A 20,000-nucleotide genomic window follows, 5' to 3' on the forward strand; every position below is an offset into this window, starting at 1 on the left:
GGCCGATATATTGGTTGTTCATTCATGCTTAGCAACATCCCATGGGCAACTACATATATAACTTGATAGTACTGTACATGCCGAACCATTAAGTATTAATTTTTTTAGTTAAATATTACACTGTAGAAAGAAAAAACTCTTAAACTTCATTCATGCTTGGCAACATCCCATGGGCAACTACATACATGTAATTAGTATATAACTTGATAGTACTGTACATGCCGAACCATTAACTATTTTTTTTGTTAAATATTACACTGTAGAAAGAAAACATAATCAAATGAACTGCTTTGAAAAATTTTAAATATAATATTATAAGAGAATCCATCCTAAAACAACAGCTAATTTAAAGCTGTGTCTACACTATACTGTCAAGTGCCATGATGTTTGCTTATCAGGCATAATTTTCAAATATTTTTTGGATATGTAATAGTTAAGAGTCTGAAATATCCAGGAGCATCAGCTATTGGCAAGCAGCTCATTATTTCATGGAGGCCTCGTCAAAAATAGAAGCCTGAAGCCACAAGTTACTTGGATAAACAGTAAATTAATGAGAGGAAAGAAAGGGAAGAACAAAAACCAATAAAATAATGCTCCACAAAATCACACAAGTCCCTTTAAATAATTACCTATAAATTACGAATAGCTACAGTAACTATTAACTACATGACATAGGAATTCTTATTTAATTGAAAAGGATCATATTACCATGAGCTGTTTTCCATCTTCATTGAGCAGCACACTCTCTAATGTTTGCTGAATAAATACACCTTCTTCAAGATCTTCTAGGTATCTACACATTCATAAATAAAGTAAAACATAATTATCAACTCTTCAGAATGACTAACGATAATTTATTCTGCTACACTGCACCATTTCATGATGCCGATTGATCTATGTTGATTCAGGGAATTGTTCAAAACAGGCCCAGGGAGGGGGGTGGGGTCCTGTGTCACTTGTCTGAATTTTAAAAGGTCTTAATTGTGTCGGTGCTTTGTCAATGTTTCACGTTGCTGTCGGAAATTAAAGGAAATTTAAAGAAAGCATGTCGGTTGTCACGATTTGACTTTACGTGCTGTGGATACTTTTTAGGCCATGACGATGCTTGTCGGAATTTACCCTGGCAGAACATCTTGAAAGGGATTAAGCTCCAGTCCATACCACTAAGTCTGTTCTCACTAGATTTGTCAGGATGCTAACACAACACCCTTTGAGACTGCTGATACATCTCTAATTGAGGGTTGTTGTCCAATTGAGGGTGCTAAGTTGTACATTTAAGTAATTTAATGACTCCTCAACCTCAAATTTTGCCTGAAGCTGGAGACAGTTTATCCAAGAGGGTACAGTACATTGTACGTGGTAATTATTGCTTCACAGAAAATGGGGTTGTACATACTGTACAGTATCCTTAGCCAAAATTCACCTGTTTAGATCCGTAATGTACTTATGAACACTTTCAAAAGCTTTATAGAATCTGGTAAGGATTTCAATATGGTTCTCTCTAAATTCCTCATCAAGATCTTGAAGTTCCTGTCAATGAAATTGTAAAAATAAGGAGCAAAGACTGATTACAAAAGTTACCTTCAGATTTGTGTACGAGAACAACTACAAGTCTTCTCTACTGGGCGCACGCATTATGTTTAAAGAACCAAAATTTTCGAAATGCGCATGCTCAGAACTGAGAACTCTTACTCCTAGTCGTCCTTGTACTCCAATCTGCTGCAAAAGACTAAGACATTGAAGAGCCTTTAACTTATACAGTTAAACTCTGAGATCTGAATTCAGCCAATTAATAATATTGTATGACCTCCTTTTGGCACTATACACATACATGTAAGTAACATGTTAATATGATTGTGATACAGCATCGAAGTGCTAGCTGAGCTTCTAATAAGAATGTTACTTGAAAAAACTTTGAACCTCGCTTGAGCCACCTTAATCATAAGGAAGATAACGTAAAATTACAAAAATAAGCCCCAGGGCTTATATTTTTCAAAGGCCCTTTTCGAGGATATTAATTTTTGGAAGGACTTATATTAGGAGGGGCTTCTCTACCGAGGGAAATTTGCATTTCCAAATCGATTGGGCTTGCCTTATAGTTGGAAGTAAATTTACCGTTTTTGCTTTGTCATGTTACTGTTTTACTTTGTATTTGAGGGTAATTTTCTAAGTACAAGCTCCCTGTGGGCTTATCTTTGGAGGGGTGATTTAACGGAGGGTTTTTTGCCTTACTGTTTTGGGGGGCTTATATTTGAAGGAGCTTATACATGGAGGGGCCTATTTTCAGAATTTTATTGCATCTTTTTACAAAAATTGCTTTTGTTATTCAAATGTGCCAACCACAGGAACAAAAAACCCTTTGTTTTGACAGCCAATGAGGCTCTGGTTGGCACATTTATGACAATAGGTGACTTCAACGATATCTTCCCTATTTCAAATGTTGTCGTTACAAGGCCCTCCGCACCCCCGCCCCACCCCTCTCCAATTACATAGCCCCCACTTCTCACCCATTCCACTTTTGTGGGGACAAGGGAAGAAACTTGAGATGACTGTAGGGCGCTGTAAGAACTGCGAGGCCTTAGGAATAAGATATCAATGAGATAAAAAGCAAGTTTCACATACCGGCTTGGAATCTATACGGTTCTCGTAGTAATCAGGCCCCTTGAAATAAGAGAAGTCGGCTAAAATCTCGCCATATTTATCGCGATCTTCTTTGGTTTCCTGCTTGAACACTGGAGGTATAAAATCAGAGAGTCGCAAAAGCTCTGCAACGATAGCATTTCCCCTGCTGACGAGCTTTAAAACTGTTTGTCCGCAAGCGTTGTTTTCCGCAAGGAAGTCCACCATCTTGCAGATATCGTCATGTGACATAAATAACTCCCACAGTGCTTTGTGCGAAGCGATTTTGAAAAATGGCGGCTGCCGAGAGGGAAAAATTGCTTAATATAAGGTCAAGATTAGAGGTAAAATGTTTTATAACATTAAGATTACACGTGAAAACAATGTTTAATGATATTTTCTCCCAATAACTGCGATCATGTCCTTGGTGTTGAAAACTGAGGGTTTTTTTTCAGGATTCTTCTCGAGTTTGAATTTGTGTCTAAATTCTCTCGACATTTAGTTGCCATAATCTTTGGTCTTTCTTGCCCTTTCAGCAACTTGGGTGCCCATATTTAGAGGGAGTTGAAGATTCTTGGATAGAGGAACTTCTCTTTAAACCAGGAGAGCCAAGACTGAGACTCTTACAATGGAGTTTAGCAAAGTAATTTTAACTTATTATATTGTTCTTCATTAAATTTGCCTGATGAGTGCATACGCACGAAACTCAGAGTCGCAGGGAATCTTGTGTATTTTTATTTAGTCATTTAATTCTATACATCGCTCTACACAAACGTGTATTGAGCACTCTTCAGCAGTGTTTGCTACAGTTCCTTATGATTATTAACTTATAATATTATATCAGAAACCCATAAGGGTTGAAACGTGTAACGGCCCCTTGTGTGCTGGCAGACAAGCTTCTGAGTATTCAATTTGGTAAGTACCATATTTGGAACAACAAGAGCGAGGGGTTTCCAAATATGGTACTTAGCACTGAAACATTCAACCAATCAGTTCACACTGAATATTCGGAAGCTGTGAACGCGCGTTACACGTTTCAACCCTTATGGATTTCTGATTATATTAATTTGTTTGAAGCTCCCCCGGCATATGTAACTGGGATTGGTCCTGATGATGATAAACAGCTATAAAGTAGAAGTACAGGGGATGAGTCAATCATTTGCAAGAAAATTACATAGTGATGATAATGATAAGATGAATGAGAATACATACAGTAATAATAAGTACTTACATGTACATGTACATGTATACAGCAATGCATAATTGGAGTCTTGCATGAATTAGTATTTTAAATATTAATTTTGCTTGGAAATGGGAACAACTTTCAGAAGGTATTGTCAATCTGAGGTCATGGAGGCTTGATGGACATGTAGCGTTATGAATAATTACATCATTTGATATATTTTTTTGTAAATCAACACATGGGATATAAGAAGAAGTTAGAGACTTAAGGAAAAATAACAAAATTCAGCAAAAGGTCCACATGTACATTAAGCACCTCATTATATAGATTCGAAAAACGTAGTTACTAAAACATGGAACGACCTAAAACTACCTAAAACCGCCTACAACGACCTACAACCATCTACAGCGTACAACCACCTCAAAAAAAAAGTCTACAACCACCTACATGTACAACCACCTCAAAAATATCTACAACAACTCACAAAGAATCAAATACCATCTCAAACAAGCCATAGATGTCTAAAAATAAGCAAGACGACAATATGTTTTTACCATTTTAATAGCCAAATATCCCGGATTATGGGAATGATCGTGGCATAAAGGTAAGCGATTTTCCGAATTTGAAAAACCAACTGGAGATGGTATTCGATTCTTTGCGAGTTGTTGTAGATATTTTTGAGGTGGTTGTAGGTGGTTGTAGATGGTTGTAGATTTTTTTTGAGGTGGTTGTAGGTGGTTGTAGATGGTTTTAGGTGGTTTTAGATCGTTCAGGTTGAATCCGTTTTTTACCTAGGTTAAATTGGTGATCCTCATTTGATTAAAGCAGCTATCAACCCCACAAAAATGACTGTAAACACCTTTACCTTCCCTCAAGCACTGTCTTACCCTTCTCAACACATCTTTATGTTTTAGATCATCCTATCAGTTTCTGTATTGATACACTTGTCAACATTACAACATGGCAAGGGATCAAAGAACTGTACTATGCATTTGCCGGTTCTCGAACTCTGGCCCTCCAGATCTATAGTCCTGTGTCTTCACCACTGCACTACAACGACGAACATGCTCAACACACCAGACTTCTCATCATTATTTATTTTCCTATAATAAGTCAATTGGTATCCACGTATAAAAATTATAACCAAAACTGATCCTAACCTGACCCTAATTTTTTCTCTAGGCTTAATTTAAGCTCCAAGAAAGTTTCTTCCATTCATCTGAGTACGTATTCAACCTACAGTAGGTAAAATGAAGATCACCAATTTAACTCGGGTAAAAGCGGATTCAACCTGAAAACAGATTTTACCGGCAACATAGCCACGTTGAGCCACAGAAAGCGTGCGAGAAATTATTCCTCATTTATGTTTAGGTGTCCTGATTACAAGAAGTTAACCTGGCTTGAGCCTGCAGTGCAATTAAAAAAAAAAGAACAGTACCTGGTCAGCGGTCAACTTTTTTTTTTAAAAAGCTGACCTCTATGAGCTCTAAACTTGAGCCTGCGATATGGTCACATGATACTGGTCAGTGGATACCTTGTTTTGACAGGTATCAATTGACTATAACATGGATGTCCAATAACAAAGATTTATGCTGTAAAATAGCGGGATTAGATGGCCGCCATGTTGGGCACAAGTACTCTAAATTTGAGCCCGCAATAATTATAGTCACATGATACTGGTCACATTGGCATACATGGAGAGGGGGACTTATCAACATATAGACGGACGGTCAATGATGTCATAGCTAAAACCAAAATTTCTCACATTGATGTGTTACCATACCACTGGTAATTATTTTCTTAACTACAGTATGGTGCTCAGCGCCCATCTTTGGCGCCCAGAGCTCCACTGTAAGTGTCACTCTTAGGAGACATTTAGGGTTAAGGTTGACATCTCGAGTTCATTTTGCATTGCAGGGATCAGCTCTTGAAAGTAGAAAATAATTATTTCATAATTCTTGTGTCTTTTAAAGTCTTTATTAAGACCTTGGATTCTCATTCCTGATAAAATTAATATACATGTGATGATGTACAGTATACACAAACATTATTATTGTCCAAAGAGAATGTTTAATAAGGTAATTTTTATTTCTTGTATCCAAATTCAAGGTTTGACCCAACTATCTACAACCTGGTGGAGAACCAACAAAGTGAGGGTCTTGGCCGAAATGACTCTCGAGTCCAAAGTAAGGATTTACATAATTTGTGATGACTCTTCCCTAGATCAGAGATACATGTACTCAGTGTACTGTATATTGGATAAATTAATTTTTATTTACATGCACATCAAAGTCATAAAAGGCATTGTATGTTTTGAGAACTAACCATATACCGTACCAGTAGTTTTTTGTTTAAATCAATATTACTATTCTTGTGTGGTCCTTAAAATTTGCCGCTGGACATTGCCGGTGTATTGATTCATTAGTTATTTTCTTTCGTTATAATTATAAAAACCATTGTTTAAAATTGCAGAGCTACTCTTTGCAAGCCATCTCTTGGGACTTTGCAAGAGTGATGACATTGAATTGATACAGGTAGATACATGTACATAATAACAATTTTTCATTGGCATAATTAAGAATTGTGACTAAGTTCTTGGCATCTCGTAAGGCACCGTGATTCCCTTATTAAAGGCCAGCACCTGAGAGTGAGACTTACAGTTACTGTAACAGATTTTGATCTGGCTAACACCAACTGGGGGCATCCTAGAGCGTTTGAGGTGTCAATGGGTTTAAAGCAACTTTCAAGGAAGCGTGAAAAAATCAAGGCTTGAAAAGAGCCCTAACAGAAGAAAAGTCATTGTTTAAAATCTTTGTTATCAAAAAGACAATGACTACATGGTCTCTGAATAGGACCATGGATGCAAAATTATCTCTGTCACTGAACTGCATGTACTGTATGATCGTTTACTTTATAGAGAGTCGATACATCTACATGTACAGTCATGTACATGTGCGTATCCACAGTTCAAATAATTAGGTTTTAAACATATCGTCCTTCCCTAAAATCTAAAAGAAAAATACAATCATTAGAGAGTTATTTTTCAGATACACTAATGATCAAATAATGGTCAGCAGCCTGTTCCCAAAAACAGACCTGCCCTGCTTCCTCACACAAAGAAAAGAGAACTAGTTTTCTGTTTTCTCAAATTTTGTTTATTAAAAGAGCAAAAAGGTGTTGTTAAAGCACATCCAAGTTTTCTTTTTTGGCTTATTTTTATTCTACAAGTCATGTTTTACATGTATTTAGGGAAACAGATCCAGGAAAAAACAAGCTGTGTTCTGGGAAAATCTTTTGGATATTGTCAGCACTGTTGAGACACCAGTCAGGACAACAAGGTATGATCTAAGAGCTTCTCTGTACAACCCCATAACAACACTTACAATTTAGAAACTCAACAAGATCAAGAGGATATTATCACCCCTTGATTTGGCAGGTCAGATCTTCATGAAGTGTCAGAATAATTATAATGTTAGAAATAGGCTGCCTTACAGTCTGTCACGGCAGACTGTATTTCAAAGTTAGTGTAACAGTAACCCAATACAAAATTACAATACATGACTAGATAAAAACAGTTTTGTTCATCTCGGGCTCAGTACAGTACTAACAGTAAGTCACCAGATGATTATTTTTATGAGGCATGACTTTGTTTCCAAAATTTTATGGTTTACTAATTTTGATGGATGGATGATTCTGCTCGCCTGGTAGACTAAGTGTTTCTCTCATTCACTTTTCACTTAATTCTTTTTGTTTCCTCTTGAAAGTTTGTCATTTGCTCAAGCCACTTTAGAAGATCAGTTCAAGAATGATTGCTATTTTTTTGATGCCCTCTGCCGTCAAGAAAACCTTCAGGATGTTTTTGTGTCCAAAGTTCAACTCTTTCCTCCTGATTTGCTGAGATCTACATCTGGACTTGAACAAAAAAAGTAAGTAAAATGAAGCACATTACTGGAGGCTCATTGACAGATATGCAGGGTACAGTAGCAGCTGATGAAAGGCATCTTAGTACCCTACCAAAAGAAATAATTTGTACAGTGTAGATGACAATCATCGGAATCAATGACCTGGACTCAAGAAATTGAGGGCCATGGCTTGCTAGTGGGAAAGTGAGCACTGCGTGTACATTTACCTAAAATTGGTAAAATGTTGGTGTTCCTTTTGTTTTTTTCATCAGTCTTCCTGTCTGTGATGGAAAACTTGTATGGTTTATACAAATGTAAATATTGTGCTTTGCAGAAATAAAGTGAAGTACAACGGGTAATACAGTGCAATCACTTTTGACATGATATGCTTCTGTATGAATTTAAGTCTGGCTACAGCATAATCATGGAGAGCAAAGCAGCTTCAATTAAGTTACAAGTGGCCATTAAAAATACATGTATGTTATAATTTGTGGCCAATTGTAGAGAAGAAATTTTTATTTTGTATAAACTAAATAAACTACATGCAGGTCAATATCAGAAACTATTAAGATATCAAAGGCAGGACTTTGGCCGACTGGTTTGCCCCAGTGAAAACTTGTGAAGTCTTTCTAATTTTTACTACTAGAATACCAGAGGAAAAGCACTTGATATCTGTGACCGAAAAACTGGCCAATGAATTAGAGGAACAAAGCAAGCAGTTAGACGAGCTCAGAGCAAATGTAAGATAACAATATTATTGAAAGTAAAGCAAGATTCTTATTCAGCATTACTGACAGTGTGTTTAGACTACAGGTCATCCACATTAATTGTAGACGTTACACTTATGAATGTAAATAGTGCTTTTTACACTTCCTGATTGTCTAAATAATTTAAAATGTGTAGTTTTAATCCTCAGAGCTGCCAAAGATACAACAAAAATGGCCACCCACAATAAATTATTGTAGTCTTTTTTGATTAGTAAAGAAGTTTCTCTTCGTGTGTTCAACTTACAGTGTAGTGTGTACTAAACAGTAGTAAATTATTGTTTTGATTGTGAGCAATAAATATAATAATTATTATTATTAGTCAACTCACTTTTGTAGATAAAGATGACATTCATTACACCATTCAGCTTCACTTTAATTTGATAACTAAGGTTCGATCAGAGTTATGTTGTCGGTAGGTGTAAATGCAGTTCATTTTATCAGCAATTATTATTGTGCCTGATTGTGCCGCTAGTGAATGCTGCTGGGTATCAAAAAAGCCTCATCCAATGAGCATTACCAACCAAGTTCAGAAATGAACAGGGAAACCCACCTGCACACATACCTGCTAGTGTTGACATAACAGTTACTGTACTCATTACTGCAGCTGATTCTTTACCATGATGTTGCTACAATTTATCACTTACAGAAATGATCTTTCACTTCAAATATCGTTCCATTTCTGCAGTTCCATTATGATAGGTTCATATCATCCACTGTCATGATACTGTACTCGTTGCAGTTGGGTCATATGTGCAATGCAAAGTCATAATTCATGACAACAATCTTTATGGAATGGTTCATGTTCATGGAACGTGCTTCTTGGTCCCTAAATCCATTCCTGGATCTAGTGGCCACTTGTCATGACCATTGATGCAGCATAACCTTACATTTTTTAATGAATTCAAGGTTTTGGGGATTAAGAAGTTCTGTGATCTGGTTTTGCAGTATGAACTGTTGCAATCATCACCATTACATGTACTTTTCTTAAATGTTATTCTGTTTCATGGCAGGCCCCATTGTGTGATGCTGATGCCATTACGGTTGAAAAAGTTAGCAAAACTCTTTCGCTATCACTCACCACTATGGCTCAAGTTGTGTCTGGATTTCTTCATTGCTTTGAAACTGAGATGAAGCCTTGGTGTAGAAGGCCAGTGCCTTCATTGTCAGGTATGCATGTACGTTTCAGGTCGCCATAAATTTTTTAATAGTAAAATTAAATGCAAAAGTCATTCTTCATGCCTTTAGCCCAGTTCAGATTACACATGTATCCCCATTTCTAGCTTTCACACAAATAGAAATTCAGGATCAAAAAACAGTGATAGCTGTTAGGGCGCGTTCTTGTACAAGAAATCTAAGCTGAGGCCGAAGGAGAAAGGGATTATTATAATATTATTGAATATCCTAGAATTTTTAATTTGGTAGGATTGGAATGAAAGTTACATTTTTTTTTTTCAATAATTTGCAGAAGTTGGACCAGAGTTCAGCAGAGTGCATTCGCTCCTTCTGAAATACACAGAGGTGAGAACTGACCAAGCTGCTGTTTAGTACAGTGTACGATGTATCTCTGAGATTGTTAATAAACAACCCACAACATATGTACATGTAAATGGCATGAATTAAACGTTATTTGATTAAGCTAACAGCATCCAAAAACTATGTCCCCGTTTAACCCTTCCAGCCCGGATAGTGCCAAATGGCACTTATAGATTTTACTCTGTCTAACGCCAGACGATTTTACTCGTCAATGGGGAACCCCTCGGGGCTTAAAGGGTTAATAGTGTTAATAGGACTGACTGGAATCCAATTTGGTCTGTAATTGCACGAGTGATTAACAAAATCGGACGAAGTCTGTAGATCGAAGCCAGGAATCAGAAATTTCCCCATCTTGCTTTAAGGGAGTATCCATTCCTAATCCAAATATAACTTTTATAATGAAGGAAACAATGTTAGTAATCAAATCGTTTTAACCTTTTTTCACAGAAATGTTTGTGTCAGAATAAGAAAAAGTGAAGTCGCGTATTTTCACTTTCAAATTTGACAGGTGCCACCAAAGAGCTTTGTACAATAAGAATTGGGCAACTGCAACAGTTACAATTATCTCATTGACTCCTTAACCATCCCCCATTGATGAATAAAATCGTCTGGTGTTAGAAAGAGTAAAAGCTGTTATGTCTCACTCCCAGGAGTCAATGGGTTATTCAAGGTGAAGGTGCCTGGGAAACTTGAACAAAAAAATGAGCTATTCTAAAATTGAAATTGATGCAGTTGGGATACAAGTGCTTTCTTTGAAAATATATATATCTATATATATATATATAAACAAATTTGATTGTGAACGTCATGTCCTTTGTTGTTTTTGGTGGTGGTGTTTGTTGGAGGGGAGGTTCCTTTGCATAATTTTGGTCGAAAGGGTTTGTGCAAAATTCACTAGTTTCCTTCTTTGTCACAGAAGCTCCAACAAGCACGATCCACTCCTCTACACAAGTGCCTTTTCCCTTGGAACATCAATGTCATACCAGAGAAGCACAAAGTTACCAAAAGTCTCGTAATACATTTATTGGATGATGCCCCCTCCCCTCCCCCCCCCCCCAAAAAAAAACCAAGATTGCGTGAAAGCCAAGCGAACTGCGTCATTGTGATTTTCATATTTCAGTTGCTTCAAGGATTAGAAAAGATTAGGTCTTCTTATGGCCACATCTGCAAAAACAATGAAGCAAAAATCACCAGAAGAGAAAGGAGTAACTCCGGTAAGAAAACCACAGTGAAGAAATAAATTTGAACCATACAGCCATCATGGTTAAATAAAAGCAATAAAAGGCACAGTGAGTGGTAATTTGAGCCAGTTGCATGTACTTTGCAAACAAGCTTGACCTAGATTGCTAATTTACATGAAAGTCAATTTACATTATGTACGAGCCCCTGGAGGGAGGTACGCAACGTACGCTCGTACCCATTGGTTGCCATGGTTTGACAATGATCCTGCCTCGAACGGCTCAGTCTTTCTTTTTTTTTTGCTTTATCTCATTTGATTTCGATTTTTACTCGATTTGATCTTTGCTTTCAGATCTTATCAACCAGAAAGAGCTACGAACACTCCAGAACTGTTTAAGTGTTCTTGAAGATTCACTTCAAAGAATTAAGGAAACGGAGCAATAATCTTGTGCCACTGGGCACGAGGAGGGCAGGTGAGGGAGCAATTAAATTTAATTTAAACCTGTTTTGTAAGACATGTATCAGTGACAATGACAGGGCTCCGATACGGCTAAACTACCGAATACAGGGCCACTTTTGAAGAGGGTTCGCTGCAGTGACTCCGTGGTTCCACAGTCAACACGAGTCGACTGTGGAGCCGCGGAGCCACTTTCGTGATACTGCTCCCGGAGTGGCCCCGTATTCTGTAGTTGAAAGGGAACTCCTTGAGTACTAATTTAGTTAGTTATACTTTCCTACTTCTCGGTCAACTCAACAGAACTAAAACTGGAATCTTTTTCATCAATATTGACTCAAGAATGGGCCATTTGCAGCTGGCGATCACATGTTACAAACACCGCCATACTGGAGAGCAAATTGCTCACAGGGACATCTAAAACAAAGCAACATTATGTTAAAATTGTTTGTTTTAGATGTCGCAGTGGCGGTTGTACCATGTGATTACTAGCTTCAGAAGGCCTATATTGATGAATGTTCAGAAATCCATGTAATTATATGAACGCAGATTTAAATAAGCGCCAGAAAGTGCCCCCCCCCCGCCCCCAACGCAATATTGCCATCTCCATTGTGACACTGATGCCGATAGAGTTGACGTAGCACTAAGGAAAGTAAGTAATTATTGTTAACAGTAAACCTAAAACAAGACAATAGTTCGTAAATCAAATAAACCTTTTCGTATTATTCTACCAAGGTTAATCCCTCAATTTATCTTTTAAATGGTTATTAGCTTGTAAGTTGAAATGAGGCTTTATTCGGAACAGATTAAAAACAAGCGTTTACGATTTCGCCGACATATTTTCACAAAAGCTTTTTGAACCCTACACTGAAAAACGTTCAAGTGTTCAAAGACTGACAATCAGTTCAGCAAGTGTTCTTCTGGAAATCCACATTGGCTCTGTGTCGGGGTTGAAGTCAAAGGTAACTGCACAACATTGCACAGTTTGACTTTCCTTAGCTTGAGTACCAGTGAAAGAGGTCAAACTACTGGATGAAACGAAAATTATGCATCTCCGTTCTTCAGCTATGGGTAAAGGAACTTCAAACAAGACATCATCTCCCGAGTCAGACGAAAACAATCCATCCCTTCTAGGAGGACTTCATCAGAGAAGCTTCTTGAAATAGCCAAATTCTAGGTCTTTCCTTTCCTCCCAAATAAGCGCAACCCCCTAAGAAGAATATTTCTGTCCACAGAAAATTATATGAACTCCAAAAGCTCCAGTGTCACGGAACTGCGAGAGCGTTTCATGGCAGGAAACCGCGGTCCACATCGTCTTGTCAAAGGAGACTTTTCCACAGAGGCGATACATTTGATTGCAGTGGAAACTTCGTCAAGAGTCAAAACTTTACTGTTAAGCACTTCTGAAGCAAATTTTGTCAACTGCATAACAGGAAAACGTATTGCTTTAATGATCCGTTCTCCGATGATACTTCTCATTTTCTTCCCGTCTACATCTAATTTAATTCCTTGATTTTCCGAGCTCCTGTAGAGCTACCCATTCCATCACCCCTTTGAATAATTCGATTTCCTGGATTGCAAGGGTATCTCTCTCAACCAATTCTTCAAGCAAAGATCTTTCTGTTGCGCGAACGCATCCGATTTCAATGCTCCCTCTGTATGCTCATCGAGAACTTTCTATCATCTCAGATCATCTTTCCACCGAGGTTTCCTTCTCCGTACCTCTGAGCAGATGGTAGAACAGCAAAAACATTTGATGGATCCAAATAGTCTTCAAGATATTCTGTGCACTTAACGGAGAAGGAAGGCACCATGTATTTCTTCGCTCTCCCATCACATTACTTCCGCTTAAGTTCACTTCATCGCTGTACATGTAACGAAACGACTCTAACAGAGACTCGTATTCACAATCAGGGAGTTCAATGGAGTCTCTAGTCTCCGTTAGTTCACCGTAAAACATGGCTGCAAACACAGGAATTCCAATAGACAACACAAACTTTGTGAGCTGGAATCACTTCATTGCTTTCACTTTCGCCATCACTTTCAGACTTTCGAACCACAAACTTCACATCCCTGAAGAGGTCGCTTTTGAGCATAAACTTAGTTCTTTCTCTCACAGTGGGTATATTGTTGTTTTCCAATTTGCTTGCACGGTAGCCATATTATTTTCACTATTCGGTGCACTTGAAGAAAATTCAACCGAAATTCGGAAAGAGTTGACGATGGTCACAAATGTATTATGTATTCATATGTTATGTATTATGTATGTCACAATTGTATTATGTATTTATCACGAAGTCTATTTTAATCAAATACCTTGGTCACGCTCTTGTCTATCTCAGACACTTTCGAACGAATGGAAACCGGTGGCTCCCCTGGAGTGTAGGAATTTAGTTCTTCTAACCAACGCTTGAAAATATGCCAAGTTTAACAAATTTCTTTCCAATTGAACGCAGACTTGACGCATTAATGAACTTTCTGGAACACGGTCAGACTACTCGTTTCAGTGATTTCGTGGACTTTGACCCGCATTCAGAAAACTGATTAAATGTTGGATTTCATAATAAGTCACTGAAATTACTCTAGTTGGCCGGTCGAAGTCAATCGACCAATTCGGCTAACTCAAAACTTGTACCCAATTCAAATCTCTCGAGGTTAAGATTCTTTGTGTGTTGAATTTGCATGACAATGAAGCATTCACATTTAAAGGATATGGAAGAACTTGGAGCAAAACGTTTTATTCCCAAAAGATTTGAATTGGGTACAACATTGAGTTAGCCAAATTGGTTTATCAGAAGTTTGAGCACACGAACGTCTCTTGCAACTTCCAGGGGCTTCTGCAAATTTAGATACTCCCATACTCCTTCATGAAGAAAGGTACAGACACTGATAAAGGCAGTTACTCAAAAGCATCAATATAAAGACCACAAAAAATACTCGGACACCCGATAGTCTCGCATTTGGAGAAAATAAAACAAATAACGTTTCCGCGCCTTACAAAAACAAGTTCGCGCTTCGCACTTCGCTTCGCTGATTCTTGAAATAGGGACGAGTTGCTTTCGTCACGGCACGAGAGAGTCAGATGTCATTACAAAGGCATCGCTTTCTCCTTAAAGTCCCTGGGTGTTGGTCCGGCGGGGCTTTTTGATCCCGCTACGTAACAGATACGGAGGGAGGGTCACTCACCCAATGGTGTTTCCAAGAGTTCATTATCAGAGCCGGTCCAAACGACCGCGCAGGATTCATACTGCATCCTGTAAAGGGAATATAGAAAGGGACGTAAACATAAATCGATTGCTGTGTTTATTTATAACCACTTCCGCCTCTCTTGTGACCAATTTTGTTGGACGGATTTGTCAGGCGATAGCTTTTGCTATTACCCTAAAATACAAATACAATTGAGCTCCTTTAATACATATTATAGGGCCTCCTTTCGGCAGTTTCTGCAGCATGGCAAGACACTGAATTCGCACCTGAACCTACCGGAATGGCTCACTTTCGAACGAATGAAAACCGGTGGCTCCCCTGGAGTGTAGAAATTTAGTTCTTTTAACCAACGCTTGAAAATATGCCAAGTTTGACAAATTTCTTTCCAATTGAACGCAGACTTGATGCATTAATGAACTTTCTGGAACACGGTCAGACTACTCGTTTCAGTGATTTCGTGGACTTTGACCCGCATTCAGAAAACTGGTTAAATGTTGGATTTCATAATTATTATACCGTTAAGTCACTGAAATTACTCTAGTTGGCCGGTCGAAGTCAATAGACCAATTCGGCTAACTCAAAACTTGTAACCAATTCAAATCTCTCGGGGTTAAGATTCTTTGTGTGTTGAATTTGCATGACAATGAAGCATTCACATTTAAATGATATGGAAGTACTTGGAGCAAAACGTTTTATTCCCAAAAGATTTGAATTGGGTACAACATTGAGTTAGCCAAATATACCAATTTCGATATATTAAAATCCAGTCCACAACAAAAGGCATCATCGCGAGGCTCTGGGGAATAAATGTAAGGATTTGTATGAGTTTATTCCCTAGAACCTCGAGATGATGTCTTTTGTTTTGGACTGAATTTTAATATATCGAAATTGGTCTATTGGTTTATTAGAAGTTTGAGCACACGAACGTCTTGTGCAACTTCCAGGGGCTTCTGCAAATTTAGATACTCCCATACTCCTTCATGAAGAAAGGTACAGACACTGATAAAGGCAGTTACTCAAAAACATCAATATAAAGACCACAAAAAATACTGGAAAACCCAATAGGCTTGCATTTGGAGAAAATAAAACAAATAACGTTTCTGCGCCTTAGAAAAACAAGTTCGCGCTTCGCACTTCGCTTCGCCGATTCTTGAAATAGGGACGAGTTGCTTTCGTCACGGCTCCGCGTTTAGCATCGGTTTGGTCAACCTGGTAGCCTGCACACAGGCTTTCCGTGAGGTTACTTGTTGCTCTCGAATGGCTCGCGGTCAACATCTTCTCCGCAATTCCCCAGCTGTTGACCGCACTTGGAGCCAACTTGCCGTGGGGAGTATCGGATTGCTTTACGCGGCACAAAAGACTCGGCGAGCAAGCGTTTGGTTGTTTTGGCATTTTTTTCCAGGAGACCCCAGCCTTGCCATAGCGGATTTCGTGACCTCCTACTGAAGAGAAAACGACAGCTCCTTACTACAAATCTCTGTGATTAATAGATGCTCTGGTTGTCCTAATTTAGGCTAATTGTGATCGCCGTTTTCTTTGTTTAATTGCAGAGAAATGAATAGCTCATGGTACTGATAGGAAATGCAGTCTAAAAATACCACATATTTTCATGATTTTGGAATCAAAAAAGCAAAGATGGAGACATCGTGGTCCAGTAGTGAGGTCGCTGGGTTTTGTTTGAAAGATAATCCAGCCTCGACTCCCGCTTTGATCATCAAATGGACCACGATCGCTTCCTTCCAGTTTGATTTCTCAGCGCTCATTGTAAGCTGTAAGCCTTGAACACTTTTACTCTTAGAAGTCATCAAGGAATCAACGGGAAGATCTTAAGAAAGGCTGACAAGTGTGCGTAGCTGCTTTTTTTGCAAAGTTGGTTTCAGCTGGAAGTTACGAGTTGATCCCAAGTCTACACAGAGTTAATTAAGTCATATTTCACACACTGCTCGTGAGCCAAAGGGATTAATTAAGCTGGAGTTACTGCCATCTTGGATGTAGAGAAAATGTGCTCGTAGAGTAGCGCGGCCATGATCGCGCCAGGAAAAGGACCAACCCAATACACCTAGATAAAAAAGCAAAATGAAAAAGTTTGGAATCTTATGAGGTTACCAGCGATAAGTAGTGTTCATGTTAAAGAGTAAAAAGAATGGGGATAATGAACTTTGGCCGCTGAATAGCGATCGAATCTTCTCCAGGAAACAACAACGTCGTTCCCAGGGTCCATCGCGGGCGAGAAGTGGAGAGACCAGGTTGAGGAAGGATGGACCAACAATATGCGTGAAGGTGTCGTTTTGCTTGCACGAGCATTGCCTAAACCCTTCATTTTCGACCTTCCCAAGCGAAAGAGAACTTCGTTTTCCTTATTAGTATTTCTTATATCCTAAGCGAAACAACTCAAAATGAACTTTCTCAATTAAAAAAAAACTTGCACACTGTCGTGTAAAATAGGGATCGGAGTAGCCTTGGTGATAATATGTCATTTGTGGCAAGACATGGTTGGGTGGCTGTATACCTCGAACTACTCAATTTCAGAGCGAAAAGATAATTGTGTGTAATGAGATGATACACTATTTGGATGCAGTGATCCCCTAATAAACGTTCCATCTGGACCGGTTCACCACTCAGACCAGAGAATCAACTTGAAAGCCTGTCTGTATTTCTCTCCGAACGAGGTTTGTGTTCATTTAATGAATCCATACGTAATTAGCCACTCCCCTAAGGACTTTTTAGAGCCAATGTACAACACTTTGTTTTATGATAGTGTATGTTCTGTAGAAGCAACTTTAGGTACTAACGAAATCAATTATTTTTGTGAACGTCAATCGCCGCTCGATATGACCCAGAGGTCAATGTACAACACTTTGTTTTATGATAGTGTATGTTCTGTAGAAGCAACTTTAGGTACTAACGAAATCAATTATTTTTGTGAACGTCAATCGCCGCTCGATATGACCCAGAGGTCTTATCGGTCACAAAAGCCTGACCGCTTTTGTCCGCTTTTGTTGGATTCATCTCATGTGGGAATATATCATCAGCTCTTTTGACTTTTTTGAAACTTAGCATTCGGTAAAGTAAAGATTATTTATTTTAAAAATGCCTTGTCCAACGAATACGCTTTCGCCCAGCTGCGTGATCAAACAACGAAAACCCTACCCAGTAGGGAAATGTTTGTCGAGGAGTGCCACGTGACCAGCCTGAACTAAGGTCTTTCTCTCAACGACAAAAGAGGCAGAGAAGAGGGACCCTGGGAACAAGGTTGATTTCGCAGGTGCCCCCAGAAAAGAATGAGTGACAGACCACTGCACCGGGACTACGTCCCCTACTCTTCTCCGCAAACTGTGTGTGTGTTCTTTGACGTCCCACACAAGGGCTGTCAGACGGGGCCTATGGTTTATCGTCCTTTTTCGAGAACACGAGAGAGTCAGATGTCATTACAAAGGCATCACTTTCCCCTTAATCTAAAGACCTGGGTGTTGGTCCGGCCGGGGTTTTTGATCCCGCTACGTAACAGATACGGAGGGTCACTCACCCAATGGTGTTTCCAAGAGTTCATTATCAGAGCCGGTCCAAACGACCGCGCAGGATTCATACTGCATCCTGTAAAGGGAATCTAGAAAGGAAAGTAAACATAAATCGATTGCTGTGTTTATTTATAACCACTTCCGCCTCTCTCATGACCAATTGTGTTGCACGGATTTGCCAGGCGATAGCTTTTGCTATTACCCTAAAATACAAATACAATTGAGCTCTTTTAATACATATTATAGGGCTTCGTTTCGGCAGTTTTTGCAGCATGGCAAGACACTGAATTCGCACCTGAACCTACCGGAATGGCTAATCGACAGAGCAGCTGAACCAGTAATCGGGCAACCATGGGTTCGAGTCCTTTTGGGTGCACTCGGAAATTTCCGCGTATTCCCGAATCACCATTGACAAATACACCTATTGAAAACCATGACTGTTAACATATTAAGCTTCATTGTGTACAGAAACTATTATCTACAATTGTGACGCTCCTAAAATAAATTGGAACGCCTTTTTAACCCTGAAAGATAACAAGTCCCTTGGCTGATATTTATTTGCGGCTGTACTTACCCCAACCATGTGACAAATGAACACACACAGCCCAATGGACAGGGGAATTTCATATCCATGGTGGTTCTTGCCCCGATCAGTGGCGCCAAATATGCTAAGAACCAATACAAAAGTGAGTAAAAGCTCAACTCCAAATGACTGTGCACCATGAAGGTTTTCTGCAGGAGCGGTCACTCCCAGTCCTCCTCTTACAGTTGAGGGTGTTAGGCCATATAATAGTGCTGCGCCTAAAATACCTTGAAAGAACGGATATAGCAATCGTGAAACACAAAATAAGGGAAAAGTCAAGATCCATCAGTTTATTTCTTGATTCAATTCGGTCCCCAGGGGGGGGGGGGGGGGGAATGACGTAAAATACGTCGGGAAGTTTACTGAGGAAATACAATAAAATTTAAATGGCCGCGGGAGCCGAATTTTATGATCCGGGGGAACATCTTGTGATAAACTTTGTTGAACCACGTTTGCACGAAATTGATGGCGCACGATTTTAGTAAAGGGTAGGTCGAAGGGAAAACTATCTGCGAAGTAGAGCTCTTTGGACTGAAAAACGTCAGTTAAACTTTGACTTTTCCTCATATTTCTTGGTATCCAGTCGGCTTGGCAGATGTAACAGGAATTTTCATTTAATATTCAGAAGCAAGGGTTACAAGTGCATTGCTTCAGGTGAAAAATTGGAAATTTTATTGTTTCTTAATTTTGCAACATTGCTGTGCCGGTAGAGCAGTTTGCAGCCCAAACGCAAGGTTCTCAACTTGTCGCTACAACCTCTATTAATTTTGGTAGAGCCCATTTGAAGCCATTTGTTGTTTCATCTTCTGAAAAACGGGATTTACAGAAATTCTAGTTAACTCTTTTCCATGATGAAAAGTGGAAGGCATATCTATGAGTTTTTAGTTTGGGCAGGAAGAGTAATCTGTAGCAAATGCTTGGCTATGTCTTCAATATGATATTTTAAAATAAGTTAAAATGTGATCTATTTTCATCCTCCCCATCCGTAACAAAAGAAGACGACTGTGAAAAGTTAGAGTGAAATAACACAGTTTGATGTAAACAACCGTCTTCAT

At 38.9% G+C, this 20,000-nt stretch overlaps 3 protein-coding genes and 1 long non-coding RNA gene across 5 annotated transcripts in view; 1 reads left to right on the top strand and 3 right to left on the bottom strand.

Moving 5' to 3' along the window:
• LOC138045898 (WASH complex subunit 5-like) overlaps positions 1-2,913 on the bottom strand; it is a 47,366-nt gene extending 44,453 nt beyond the window's left edge. Inside the window, exons 1-3 of the mRNA XM_068892531.1 lie at positions 2,623-2,913; positions 1,424-1,530; positions 709-793 (exon numbers count right to left, since the gene is read on the bottom strand). Of these exons, the coding sequence (XP_068748632.1) occupies positions 709-793; positions 1,424-1,530; positions 2,623-2,871 (441 nt within the window). The 5' untranslated portion in view covers positions 2,872-2,913. The remainder of the gene's footprint in view (positions 1-708; positions 794-1,423; positions 1,531-2,622) is intronic.
• LOC138045899 (HAUS augmin-like complex subunit 7) lies at positions 2,884-18,892 on the top strand. Of its 2 annotated transcripts, XR_011131690.1 has the most exons (13): positions 2,884-2,963; positions 3,156-3,262; positions 5,912-5,988; positions 6,275-6,336; positions 7,052-7,140; positions 7,567-7,728; positions 8,351-8,444; positions 9,482-9,638; positions 9,937-9,989; positions 11,125-11,218; positions 11,536-11,656; positions 16,395-17,628; positions 17,743-18,892. XR_011131690.1 is itself a non-coding variant. In XM_068892532.1 (12 exons), the coding sequence occupies exons 1-11, from the start codon at positions 2,913-2,915 to the stop codon at positions 11,625-11,627; spliced, it is 1,038 nt and encodes a 345-aa protein (XP_068748633.1). In that variant the 5' UTR covers positions 2,884-2,912; the 3' UTR covers positions 11,628-11,656; positions 16,395-18,892. The 2 variants fall into 2 exon arrangements, 1 of the variants encoding a protein (XP_068748633.1); XM_068892532.1 differs by having other exon boundaries at positions 16,395-18,892.
• LOC138045902 (uncharacterized) overlaps positions 11,061-20,000 on the bottom strand; it is a 24,166-nt gene continuing 15,226 nt past the window's right edge. The window contains exons 2-3 of the long non-coding RNA XR_011131691.1: positions 14,824-14,891; positions 11,061-11,168 (exon numbers count right to left, since the gene is read on the bottom strand). This is a non-coding gene — a long non-coding RNA (uncharacterized lncRNA). The remainder of the gene's footprint in view (positions 11,169-14,823; positions 14,892-20,000) is intronic.
• Positions 15,895-20,000, bottom strand: part of LOC138045901 (aquaporin-4-like) — a 19,401-nt gene continuing 15,295 nt past the window's right edge. Inside the window, exons 2-4 of the mRNA XM_068892535.1 lie at positions 18,937-19,172; positions 18,371-18,451; positions 15,895-16,903 (exon numbers count right to left, since the gene is read on the bottom strand). Coding sequence (XP_068748636.1) covers positions 16,808-16,903; positions 18,371-18,451; positions 18,937-19,172 — 413 coding nt within the window. The 3' untranslated portion in view covers positions 15,895-16,807. The remainder of the gene's footprint in view (positions 16,904-18,370; positions 18,452-18,936; positions 19,173-20,000) is intronic.

Source organism: Montipora capricornis, chromosome 4 (assembly GCF_036669925.1).
Source record: "Montipora capricornis isolate CH-2021 chromosome 4, ASM3666992v2, whole genome shotgun sequence".
Taxonomy (NCBI): domain Eukaryota; kingdom Metazoa; phylum Cnidaria; class Anthozoa; order Scleractinia; family Acroporidae; genus Montipora; species Montipora capricornis.

Coding starts and splice junctions, on each gene's coding strand:
- LOC138045899 (XM_068892532.1), top strand. CDS start 2,913: ATGGCGGCTGCCGAGAGGGAAAAATTGCTTAATATAAGGTCAAGATTA. Junction 3,263..5,911: donor TTACAATGGAGTTTAGCAAA/GTAATTTTAACT, acceptor TCCAAATTCAAG/GTTTGACCCAACTATCTACA. Junction 7,729..8,350: donor TCTGGACTTGAACAAAAAAA/GTAAGTAAAATG, acceptor TTTTACTACTAG/AATACCAGAGGAAAAGCACT.